Genomic DNA, 13,006 nt, shown 5'->3' with positions numbered 1-13,006 from the left:
CGTTGATAAAGATGTTGAAGAGCACCAGTATTTCTCTGTCCCAGAAATGCCACAGGAAACAGGAGAGAACAGCAGCTACATGGTCAGAGTACTGCCGTTCTCTGCCAGATCAGAATTGGCTGAATACCATAGGATAGGGAAAATCCCTCTTTTCATCTCAGAAACATGGGATATCAGTAAAGCCAGGAAATCCTGTGCTCATGTATGATAGTGCTTCTTTTCAGCATTTTGTTTTTGCTGAGTGTTGACAGAAGCTTGTGAGCTCTTCCTTGGAAGGTCTTGCCACAGAAAAATCTGTGCAGTGCTCAGATACTGTGATAATGCAGACTATGTTAGTATTGGGATTTTTGGCCTGACCTATGCTAGAAAGCTGGAGGACAGACAGTGAAGGATAATTGGCAACGAGTAATCAAAATAACCCAACCAAAAACCAACTAACCCAAAACCTGTGGCCATCGGGAAGGGAAATAGAGATGTTGAAAAAATAAAAATGAGAAGGATCTAACTGAATAAGAGCAAGATTATGTTTTGGAGAGAAATTTCTGACTGAAGTTGTAGCATACACCTATTATAGGCTACCTAATACAACTTATTTTGACAATATAACTATTTGCATAAACTGGTCCTTTGAAGAGCACAGAAAATTAGCTACTTCTGTTTACTAGATAGTGCAGTTTTCCTCTGTAAAACTCATCAACGTAACTTGATGTTTTTGGTTTAAAAACAAAAAATAACAAAACAAACCCCAAAACTGTCACTTGGTAAACATCAGATGTAGAAATGTGTAATCCTCTAGGATTATTAATTTACATTTTCCTAAAGTCATGAGGGAAGGAGGATGGGCAATGAAAAATTAATTCCAACTTTTCCTTAAATTATAGTTATAAGAAGTTTTTTGGCCTATTTGACTTCTGCAATTCAGAATCTTTTTATGTTGTTGTTCTCAAATTTATTTTGGTGATTTCCCAATCTGAACAACTGGAAAAAATTTAAACATTACAAGTTAATTGAGTATTTGTCCTGAATTTGTTCAGGGTTGTATATGATGGAAACAACATTTTGTACATGTTACGTGTAGTAATGGATTTTTGTAATATATGTGGTTTCCTGCTTTGTTTTTTCTCCACAGATCATTTCTCCTGAGTTTGCTGCCTACAATCTTGATTATTGGTTCTTTACTATACACATTAAGAAGAGGTCCTGCAGGCTTAGGTCGAGCAGGGCGTGGAATGGGTGGACTCTTCAGTGTGGGTGAAACCACAGCCAAAGTTCTTAAGGATGAAATAGATGTTAAATTCAAAGATGTAGCTGGCTGTGAGGAGGCTAAATTAGAGATAATGGAGTTTGTTAACTTTCTGAAAAATCCCAAACAATATGAGGATCTGGGAGCAAAAATTCCAAAGGTAAGGAAGTGATGACTTAGCAGATGAAGACTTTATTCTTTTGGTAGTCCTCAGTATTCTAAATTGGATTAGGAATGTTTACATATGCAATACTTTCCAGCTTCTTTCTTCTCAAAGTCAGGAAAAAAAAGAAATAGGTATTAAGTGCCAACAGTATAACTGTGGTCCCAGAAGATTTGCCTCGTGGAGTACTTCATCTGCTCACATGGGTCAGAAATGATACATATCATGCATGTGTACATGCATGCAGTTATACATATCATGCATCATTGTTGTGTATAACTTTTATAGAATTGTCATTTGGCTGTGTTGTCATGGGAGCCCACCTGATGGTGTAGCTTTTTTTTTTGGTCAGTCAAAGAAAACACTGCTCCTGTAAACCCAAGACAGCATAGGAACGTTGTAGTATGTTGTTGATTTTTTTTGCTGGTTTAAATGAGAGATGAATCTTCGGTTAGTTGCTTTGCACAACTTTAACTGGTGGAAAAAGAGCCAGTGGACTCAACATCATAACATTGTAGATATTTTAAGTAAGGTATTTCATAGGCTTATATTATGTTTTCTTCATGAGAAAAATATACCTGTTTCTCTTGCAGGGGGCAATTCTGACAGGTCCTCCAGGTACTGGGAAAACACTTCTAGCTAAAGCTACAGCTGGAGAAGCTAATGTACCATTTATCACAGTCAATGGCTCGGAGTTCTTAGAGATGTTTGTTGGTGTGGGTCCAGCTCGAGTAAGTCTTTGGCCTTGCGCTTTAGTTTCAGTATTGGTTGTTAAATGGATGTTGTCAAGTTTGGGAGGCAGTTTGATTATAGCTGAAGTTCTTTCGTCAATGCAGATTACTAACAAGTGATGCCAGATGATTGTTTAACACAAGAATCATAGATGTACCTTTCATAAAAGGAAATAACACAGTTCAGTATCTGGTTGCAGGCCATCAGGACCTTATGGGTTTACCTCTTTGCAGGATCTTAAGAAAGCAGAACTGAATTCTCCCAGCTCTACTCTGAAGCGAATTTACTAGCTGGGTCAGAACTATGTAGCTCGTTTGACTACTGCTATGGGAATGTCTCATCCTGCTCTAGATTGTTCCTGTTTCTTTGAAGAACTTTATTCTCTTTGTGGTGTCAAACTTTTATATTTAAATAGTTGAGCTTCTGGTTGAAAATAGGAGTCTGCAGGTCATGGTTCTAATAACTGATTTCTGGAGATAGGTGATTTAAATAGGCAGAGATGTCTGTCTAACATTTTTTGTGCTCTTTTGCCTTAAATCTCTTAAAATAGCTCATTAGAAGCATATTAAGTGGAGGGAATTAGCTCTGTTCCAGTACATCCATATTTCTTTAACTATTTTCTTATTACAACTACATTTCAGACAGTCAGTTTTAAATCTATCTTCTGTTTAGGAAGGAAGGACACTTAAATCTGCAGAAAAATATTCTATAAACAATTTACTGATAGTATTTTACAAATGAGGCAGGTAACAGAAAAAAATAAGTTTCCTTATAATGTCCAAAATCTATGCTTCATTTCCAACAGCTCATACCTTCACCAAATACCAACAATCTTGTCTTAAGCCTTAAAAAGTACACTGCAAGGTGGCACACTGTAAAACTAAGATTTGTTTGCTGCAAGTTCTGCAAACAGACCTAAGGAAGTGTACCATTGTTTTTACTCATATTTAAAAAACTAATTTTACTAGCATGAAATGGAAATGCTTTAGGGTCTTGTTTTGAATTTGAAGTTTGACAGGGAATGGCTCTTAACCAGATATATGTGGTTTTATGTCCTGTGAAAATTCCCAGGAAAACTAATTTTAGACTGAGTTCTGTAAAGCCCTGAAAAACTGCATTTTTCACGTGTCTAGATGCGTTAGAGGTTACCAGATAAACTTTCCAAGATTTTGTCCTTAGTTTGTCACAGCTGTGCATGCATATGCCTCTTGCAAGCCTAGGTCTCTTTCAATGGTCTTTTGCTGGACTTCTTACAGTAATATAGATGGGAAAAGAGAATTAAAGCCAGACACAGAATTTTGGGTCTTCTGACAAGAGAAAAGAGAAGGGGAGTGGGGGACACATACAGGTAGGCACAGAGCTTGGATCTGAGAGTAACAGGAGCTGTTCAGAAAATTAAATGCAGAAGCTAGTTGGGAGTGGAGGCTTCAGTGAGGATGCAGAGAGAGAATGGCAATGTGTAAGGAAATTGGCAAAAGGAGCTGCTATGGGGGGGTGAGGGTATAGACAGAGTGGGGAAACAGATGCAGAAATGGCTAACAGGGTAAAAATATGGATGGTGACTGAAAGCCAAAGGGTATGGAGATAGCGATCATGTATGTGAGATGAGTGGGACTTGGAAAAAGGAGCGTGCAGTGTAGAAGGGACTACTGAGAAACAACAAGAAAAGAAACTGATCCATATTCCCTGGGAAGGTATTAAACGTCTTGAAAGAATAATGGTACTTGGACACTACATTGGCATTAGTTGTCCATACATACCAGAAATGCCCCAAAGCAAAGTGATGTAATCATTCTCTGCTGGTCTATGCAGATGATTATCAGCTTTTACTACCAAGTGAAATCTGTTGACATAACAGTTGCTGGTTTGGCTATGAATCAAGGTTTCCACCCAGTTGATGCCTGTAGAAAACAACATGAGAGTGTGTTTTAGTTTAATTTCTTATTAATTGAGTAAATAGGACAGTTGATAATGATGCTAAATTGATTATTTGTAAATTAGGATATGCTAGAATTAAAACTGCTTACACAGCCTTGGTTCCTTTGGGTTTTTTTCCTTTTTTAAAGTGTATATGCATTATTGTAATTTTTAGTTTGGTTCCATCTGAAAAATGGTTGTATATTTCTGAATCTTTCTCTTTCCAACCAAAAGATAGTTCACTTTGAGCATCTGACACTTTTTCCTTATCAACATTCCTTCATGCTTTATTCATTGTATTTTTTTCAAATTCTGTTTACAAGTCAGAGTGATTTTCTGTAGTAGAGCATACTGCCCAAGATCCGCATCTCTTCACATCTGCTGTACATTTTTTGTCATCAGAGAAGCCTTCTCTGATTGTACCTTGTAACATGCAAAGTAAGAAAAAAACATAGCAGGGCTCTGAGCTGCGTGTAATTCCCACTCAGGTCAAAACTTTTCCATAATTTTTCCTTTCCTGTTTGCTCCAGTTCAATTGCCGAGTTGTAGATCTGTTAACTTGCTGAACTGGTTTTAATGAGGTCCTTCAGATCTATTTGCAAGCAGAGTAACATTGTGATTGGCTTTAAGATGCAACATTACATTGTGCTGTAACTACTACAGTAGAATTTGAAAGGTAATATCTTATTTAAAAGCTGAAAGTCCAAAAAATTTTCAGCTATTTGCTCATGTCTTGGCCATTTTTTCCAGACTTCTAGAAGTTAATTTTACTTCCGAATCAATATTTAGCGGTGAATTCAGTTTTCCTAGCCCATGTAATGGGGAAACAGGATGGCTAATAGTCTATATTTATAACAGCATATTGTTAGAGTACAGTGGTAAGAGCTTGTGAGTAAGCCTTAAGTCCACTGTAGGAGCTACATCACCCTGTCTAACTGCAGGAAAACTTAAAATTTTATTTCCTTGGTATGAAGAACTACCGTGTGGCAGCATGCCCATTCACAGTTCTGCTTGTAATACTGTGCGTTAAAAGAAGAGCTTGAAAGAGAAATCTTGCTTTAAATCTCTGAAGTTTGGAGGCTTTTAGAGCTGAAGGTGAAGATATATTTCAGTTATTCAGGAAAAGGGGTTATTTCTTAAGCCTTTTAGGTTAATGTTGTGAATTTATGAATTGAGAAAGGATTTGTCAATCCCTAGGCCTCCCTATTAGTGATTCTTGCTCAGCGGCAGCTACAGTGTAACTTACCCTGGCCTTGAAGCACTTAACAACCATACTCAATTATAGTGATACTGTTACTGATGTACCTCTTCCCCTCCTACCCACCCCCCAACTCTGAACAGTGGCAAACCAATCTGATGTATATTCTGTTCTTCTGTTAAGGTTAGAGACTTATTTGCCCTTGCTCGTAAAAATGCCCCATGCATTCTCTTCATTGATGAAATAGATGCAGTAGGAAGGAAGAGAGGAAGGGGCAACTTTGGAGGACAAAGTGAACAAGAGAACACGCTTAATCAGCTTCTAGTAGAAATGGATGGTAAGTATTTAACATCTAATATTACATTATAGTAACAAGGATAAGAGACAGAACTAATACACTTGTTCAGACCTGTTAACCAAGATTTGGATTCTAGCTTAAATATAAATTGTGTTTCCTTGCTTCCTAAAATGAAGAATGGTGACTCATTTTGCTAAGCCTGATGTTTTGGTAAATTTTTTTTAGAAAAAAGAACTATCATTCTGCATTTGATAACTCTTTGTCATAGTAGAATAGGCAAAAAAAATTATTTGCATGAGACCAGTCTGTCTGGAGAAAAAACATACAGGTAGCCATGCTGGTTCTGCAATTTCCAGAGCAGTTAATCTGGCATTGCTTCAAATCTATCATTTGAAGATAAAGTCAGATTTGATATAGTACTTCACAAAGCAGAGCCCAAGGCCTTTTTTTAGACCTGGACAGTGCACTAATAGATGGAAGTATTTTCAGCTTTAAGATAATTTCTTTAAACTGACAGTTCTTATGTGGCCCTGTAAAGTGGACAATCTATTTTATTTTTTTTCTTGGCAATTATAGTTACGTAGATTTTCTCTTTATTGCATTTCTTCAACAGGATTTAATACAACCACAAATGTAGTCATTTTGGCAGGTACTAACAGGCCAGATATTTTAGACCCTGCTCTAATGAGACCAGGACGATTTGACAGGCAGATTTACATCGGTAAGTTTTATCTGCATCACTGTATATTTCTATGTTTGTAGAATACCGCTGAAATAACTGCAGCTATTTACATAGCTTTACATAGTAACTTCCTTGCACACATTCAATTCGAATATATATATGAAAACTAAAAGCATGCTTCTTTAATCTTAAAGGACCCCCGGATATAAAAGGAAGAGCATCTATTTTCAAAGTTCACCTTAGACCTCTGAAATTAGACTCCATCCTAAATAAAGATAACCTAGCAAGAAAACTGGCATCACTAACACCTGGTTTTTCTGGTAAGTAACTCCAGTGCCACTGTTCTTCTGCATTACTATTTAAGCTGTAGAAATTTTATTTCCCTGCTACTTCTGGTTTTCTTGCACATGATCTTCTGGATGACACTCTTATTTTATTTACTGGTCCACCATGAAATTATCTTTGGTTGCTTGAGCAAGTAGGAAATTTCTGAGGCTCTTAAGTTTTGCCTGCTTCAATCAGGATGACATACCAAATGGCAGCTTCTTGTGTCTTCAGCAAAAGCAATCCAGGAATTTCTGATTGCTGTCACTCACGTGTGTATACTTCCTTTTAATATGTTTGTTGGATTCTTTGAACAGTACTAGGGAAGACCTGGGTTTTGTGGAGTTTGTGTGCACGTTCTGTAGGGGGATTTCTGTTTCTGGATGTAAAAACTTCCCCTTGGAAAAAGTAGTGTAACTGTGTGTTGAATTTAGGAGTGGATGTGAGAACTTTCATTACTGGTTTGTAATTTAATCAATTTAAAATCTGTGTTGACCAGTAGTTGAATTTTTCACTATTTTCATTGTCTATAAAAACTGGTTTTCTGAGGTCTGTTTGTCGACCTTTCTGGCAATTGCAGTGATGTTTAAGTTACCTCAATAGCATTACTGCAAGTAACGTTAACAAGAAGTGTATGGCTTGAAGACAATAATGTGAAAGGATATCCTCTAGAGATACATCAATGTCTGAGCTATACTGGATCCATATGTAGGAAGTTTACTCTGCTAAATATATACTAGTCTAAGCAGTCTGTTGCAGACAGAAAACTTAGGAAAGGTAGGATATATCAAAGTACTTCACTGGTAATAAGTTCTATTTGGTAGCTGTCTACCTAAGAGAAAAATCCTAAAGCCTATAATCATGGTACATGTATTTAAATATCTCTTGAAGGATTATGCTGTATGTAATGAACTATTTCATAGACCATTACCTTTAATTTTCAAGCTCTATGAGAATCTATAGAAATCTAATTCTAGATAACGTTATCTTTATGCTAGACTGAGAGAAAGTTGTTGAAAATGATCAGTAATTGATGTCTTCTCTGCTTTTAGGTGCTGATATTGCTAATGTTTGTAATGAAGCTGCTTTAATTGCTGCAAGGCATCTCTCAGATGCTATAAACCAAAAACATTTTGAGCAAGCAATTGAAAGAGTTATTGGAGGTAGGTGAATCGCATCAGTCGTTTCTCAAAAATTGTAATGTGACAGGTAAGTTCCTATATATATATGTGTGTGTGTGTGTATAAAGCCATCCTTCTCTCCTAAACACTCTTGAGATTTAGGAAAGAAGTATCCTGTCTATATTGCTGACTTCTGTAATGGAGAAAGGGTTAGCAAGAGAAACTTCATCAGCACGCTTTTCTAATTTCTTCCAAATGGCAAGTGGAATAGCTGTTTGGATTTAGCAATGCTTTTAACTGCTGTTAGCCTGGAATAGTCTAGAAAACTATTTGATTTTTAAAATGCAAATGTTTTATTTAAATGTTTGAATATTCTTGAGAACTTACACTTTGAAACTAGAAAATCTAATCAAGGACAAGATTACAGGAAAACCTGGAAGATACAAATTTCTGAAACTTGAAAGTTTTGGTTTGTTTTGTTTTTTAAACTTTTTCAGTAGACTGTATACATGGCATCTAAGTATTGCTCACCGTCTTTTGAAATGAGATAAGGGATTTCAGTGGAGAAAGGTATGTCTGAAACTATTAATCAAATTTATTTTATAAAGGTTTGGAAAAGAAAACTCAAGTACTGCAACCAGAGGAAAAAAAGACAGTAGCATATCATGAGGCAGGGCACGCAGTTGCAGGATGGTTTTTGGAACATGCTGACCCACTCTTAAAGGTAAAGGAAACTTAATTTGAACTAGTAATTTAAAAGTAGTATGGACAGCATCTTTTTATTTTCTTCACCCCACACCCCAAGTCTTGAGAGGGTATTAAAATATGTAATCTCACTAAAGATAAGTGTGTAAATTTTAGGATACTTTTTTTGGTTCATTTCTTGTAGCTTTCTTACTTTTTTCTGATTTAGCTGTTATAGGGTTTGTAGTATAAATGTCCTTGGAATGTGAAATGGACCTGATATTCCCATGAGTATGCCTGCCTTCATAGCTGCTTTTCCTCTGGGGCTTTTAGCACAGATAAACCCTTTCAATTAATCTTACCAGCTTATGCAAGTAGATGCCTCTTCAGGAATATAGCTATAAAAATGATCATCTAGAGGCTGATTTTAGTTTTAATTTGCTTTTTGGATGCACGGCTTAACAACTTGAAGATGAAGGAAAAAGCACCTCAATCTCCCAGAGCTGCTTTTAACATTCATAGTTTTGCTTTGCTGTGTTCTTAACGTTGGCTGACTTTCAAGCTTAAAATTCATCTTGCACAATTTACTGCTGGAAGGAAGGACGCTAGTAAACATGGAAACTCCTCCAACTATTCAGAATACTAAAGATGCAGAAATGCTATGTCTGTTACAGAATACTTAAAACCCAATACATAACTCTAAAAGAACTGTGGATTTTCATTAAAAGATTTTTAAAATACCACACAATCTTTGGAAAAGATATGACAGTGGTCTTACCTTTCTTTTCCAGATATTCTAGTAGTTGTTAACCCAGTTTAGAGCTAGCCAGGGCTTTTAAGGATAAATCACAATGAGGGCAAAACTGTAAACGGAAATAATGTCTGAATTAAACTTCAAGGGTGAGTATGGTATAGGTTGTGGTATTAAAAATTAAGATAAATCAAAGAATGCTCTTTGGTTTTTAGCACTATTTAGTTCTAGCATTCTGTTAATTTTGATTGTAGGTATCTATAATCCCACGTGGTAAAGGACTGGGTTATGCTCAGTATTTACCCAAAGAACAGTATCTTTATACCAAAGAGCAACTACTTGACAGAATGTGCATGACTTTGGGAGGACGTGTATCTGAGCAAATCTTCTTTGGAAGAATTACAACTGGTGCCCAAGATGACTTGAAGAAGGTGACCCAGAGTGCATATGCTCAGGTATGTGCAGAGTTGGTTGTCTGGGGTTTTTTTTCCTCTTAGAGTTTTCCTTATCTACTACCTAACACTAATATTTTGAAAGGGTGCAATTTGATCAGGTGTGTCCCTCAAAAGCCTAGTTTCAAAAAATACTATACAACTAAACATTATGCTGTTGTTGTATAGAGGCTGATGACTCAAGTACTTTATTATAGCCTTATAACAGGAGCCTGTGCATTAGGCTTTGATTACTATCCTACATCTGCCCCCGCAGGAACATACATGCTGCATTTGGATTCAAATACATGCAGAAATGGTATACTTCTAAAATGGAATTTAGTGCTCTGATCCTACTTCTACAGTTGCCCAGTTTGAAGACCCAATATGAATCCACATGTGTAACTAAATCCAGAAAACCTTTTGTTTAAGCAGTATTTGCTGTCAATTAAAGCTACTGAAATTTGTTTGTGTTTGTACCATATTAACTAGTGTAGATGAGTAATTTGAAATCTTATCAACACAATGACTCATCTAGCTGTAGCTACGTGCTACACACAGGTAATTTATTCCATTTCCTGCATCAACACAAAAGCTGTCATTTTATAAGACACCCACAAGGTGAGCAAGAGAGACACTTTAGAGTACCCTTCTCTTCCCCTGCACAACGCTTACTCCAAAACCCCAAACCACACCCACTGGCTGGTGTCTGGTGTGCTTCTTGTTGCCCCTGTTCTGGAAGTAAATGTGCAATGAAATCCTGTTAATGTTAATTTTATAGGATCTTCAGTGACTCTTCAATTTTAAATGAATTTTTAAGTATACATTTTCGTTCACCTTAACCAGACATATTGTCCCCAGAGAGAACTGGGGGCTTAAATAAAAGTATTGAACTTTTCTTAAGGAAGCAGGTTAAGATGCTTGGTTCTAATGCTGAGATCTCTTTGAATTCTAAATATTCTTTGTCATACCTGTATTTATCTTGCAAGGCCAAGCAGAGAAGTGCTGCTTTTGTAGCCATCAAATTGATAGTGGCAATGGAGTAAATACATAAATAGCAGTTGGAATTTATTTCTGCACCTGCTGGAGTAAAATGCAACTTAAAACATCCATATTTGGGAACCAGAGAAGTCAATATTCAATAATGTGTTGAATAAGATAAGAATAATTTTCATCTTTGTAGGGGAGTGTCTTGAGATGAAGTGTAGCATACGATTTTTGATTATGATAGGACAAAATCTTCAAGACCCTCTATTTTAATCCTTAAGTTAACTTATCTGTATGGGTGAGTGGAATATGCTATACTTTAGAAGCATTTTGGATTGGAAAAATGTTTATTTCTGGTAACAGAAAAGAGTTTTACTGCTTAAAGAAGGCTGAAGTGTTTTTCTGTAACGTCTTCATATTTAGACGGCAGAGCATCATGTACATAATGAGTAACCACCTCTAAATGGTGGTATTTGTGTCCTTCAATTTAATCATTAAGAAGAAATAAGTGAAAGTCAGCTAAGTTACTTTAGCTTAAGTACCCCTGAGCTTTCAGGGGAGGGTTGGTTTTAGAGGAAAAGCTTGGATCATAGCAAAATTACTTCACCCTTTCAGTTTTGTTTACCCTATTTTACATCAACAGACTCTAAAATCTTACTATCTCTACTTTGATTTTTTTTTTTCCTTTTTCTTTTTTCTTCAGATTGTTCAGTTTGGTATGAATGAAAAAGTAGGACAGATTTCCTTTGATCTCCCTCGTCAAGGAGACATGGTATTAGAGAAACCTTACAGTGAGGCAACTGCCAGACTGATAGATGAAGAAGTACGGTCACTCATTAACATTGCTTATGACAGGACATTAAGTCTTCTGACTGAGAAGAAAGCAGAAGTGGAGAAGGTGAGCATTATAGTACTTTTAGCCACCAAGTTCCAGGTGGTAAGCCAGCATCTGAATTGAACCAAATAGATTAAAAATAGTGACTTATATAAATATATGAGGAAGTGTTTATCAAAAACTATTCCATGAAATCTTGAGAATGTTTCACAACACTTAAGTAAATAGAAAATTCCTTTTGTATTGGAACACCCCTGAGGATCTCATGAACATGATTTAACACCCCCCCACTTATATGGTCAGTATTCATTTGGAAAGTTGAAGGGAAGAGTCTTTCTACTAAAATAGGTTTGAGTAGACATACTAGACAGGTATGAAACTTAACCCAGGCATGAAATACCAGGATTGCAATTCATTAAGCTAAAAGAAGCTCTCAAAGAAGGGAAGTACTTCCTTTCTCTTAATTCCTTTTGAACATTAAATATAAAAATCTTTCTACCATCTTCCTTCCCTGCCCCTGGCTGCTTGTGATCTGCCTCACTGCAGCTGAGATTACCCATGTGCATAACTCTCTTCTTCCACACCAGAAAGCCTGATACAGCAAAAGAATACTTCTCCAGGATATGCACCTGATAGGCTTGCTGACAAGAAGACAAGTTTGTATGGATTTAGTAGATGGTGGTGTAGTAGGTCACCATCCCAAAAAAGATCATTGAATATGGGTTGTGCTGAACAACATGCTCACTGACCCAAGAAGGTTACAAACTACACTTGTACAGTATTGTACACATTGTAATTTTATGATGCTGTTTAGTTTGTAACAGAACAGCAGCCCTTTCAAACCAACCGGCTTGATAGGAAGGGAATGCTTGTTTTCATCTATAGCGTAATGTCTTGCAGCAGTGAAAGACTGCTGTTCTGAAGCAACAGTAACCGCAACAGTGGCCCATAGGGAGGGCACTTTGCCAGATGTAAAAGTAGGATTACAAAAATGGTGGTTTTCTCCCTTGTAAGCATTTAGGTAGCAAAACCATGTATTAAGTGAACTCTGAGCAAACCATTTTCTATCAAAATTAATCAGTGCTGAATTTGGTCCCAAACTGCCTTAAACTCTTCCAAGGAAGAAAGACAGCTTGCGTATTTTGTGTGTGAAATAACTTATTGCTATTCCAGGTTGCCCTACGACTACTAGAGAAGGAAGTGCTTGATAAAAGTGATATGCTAGACTTGCTTGGCCCAAGACCATTTGCTGAAAAGTCTACTTATGAAGAATTTGTTGAAGGTACAGGAAGTTTGGATGAGGATACTTCACTACCAGAAGGCCTTAAAGACTGGAACAAAGAGCATGAAAAAGAGAAGGAGGAGACGACAGATGAACAAGTTGCTAGGCAGATGACAGGAGGGATGCCATTTTAACTGCACAGTGTGTGATGATGTTGATTTGCACTCTGGAAGAGAAACTCACCTAGTTTGTACTTCAAAACAAACAAATATTTATTCAACCAAACTGTATAAGGGATGGGTGGAAGAGTGATCTCTTGTGATGAAATAAGGATATTCTGCTCCCAATTTATATATGTGGTATCATCAGTTCACTGGTAAAAGATCTTTCATTTGTCAGCTGAAGAAACAGACATTGG

At 36.7% G+C, this 13,006-nt stretch overlaps 1 protein-coding gene across 1 annotated transcript; it reads left to right on the top strand.

The window, feature by feature from the left end:
- Nucleotides 1-1,129: 1,129 nt before the first annotated feature.
- AFG3L2 (AFG3-like AAA ATPase 2) lies at nucleotides 1,130-13,006 on the top strand (the record flags this gene model as incomplete). Its single annotated transcript, XM_010083147.1, has 10 exons — nucleotides 1,130-1,403; nucleotides 2,000-2,137; nucleotides 5,437-5,590; nucleotides 6,165-6,272; nucleotides 6,428-6,553; nucleotides 7,610-7,720; nucleotides 8,287-8,402; nucleotides 9,368-9,568; nucleotides 11,235-11,429; nucleotides 12,540-13,006. Coding segments are annotated over 10 exons (1,666 nt in total), but the record flags the coding sequence as incomplete, so codon positions are not given.

The sequence above is a fragment of the Pterocles gutturalis genome, unplaced genomic scaffold (assembly GCF_000699245.1).
Source record: "Pterocles gutturalis isolate BGI_N339 unplaced genomic scaffold, ASM69924v1 scaffold22285, whole genome shotgun sequence".
Lineage (NCBI taxonomy): Eukaryota > Metazoa > Chordata > Aves > Pterocliformes > Pteroclidae > Pterocles > Pterocles gutturalis.
The sequence above is the reverse complement of the archived record's forward strand: the minus strand, read 5'-3'. Positions and strand labels throughout refer to the sequence as shown.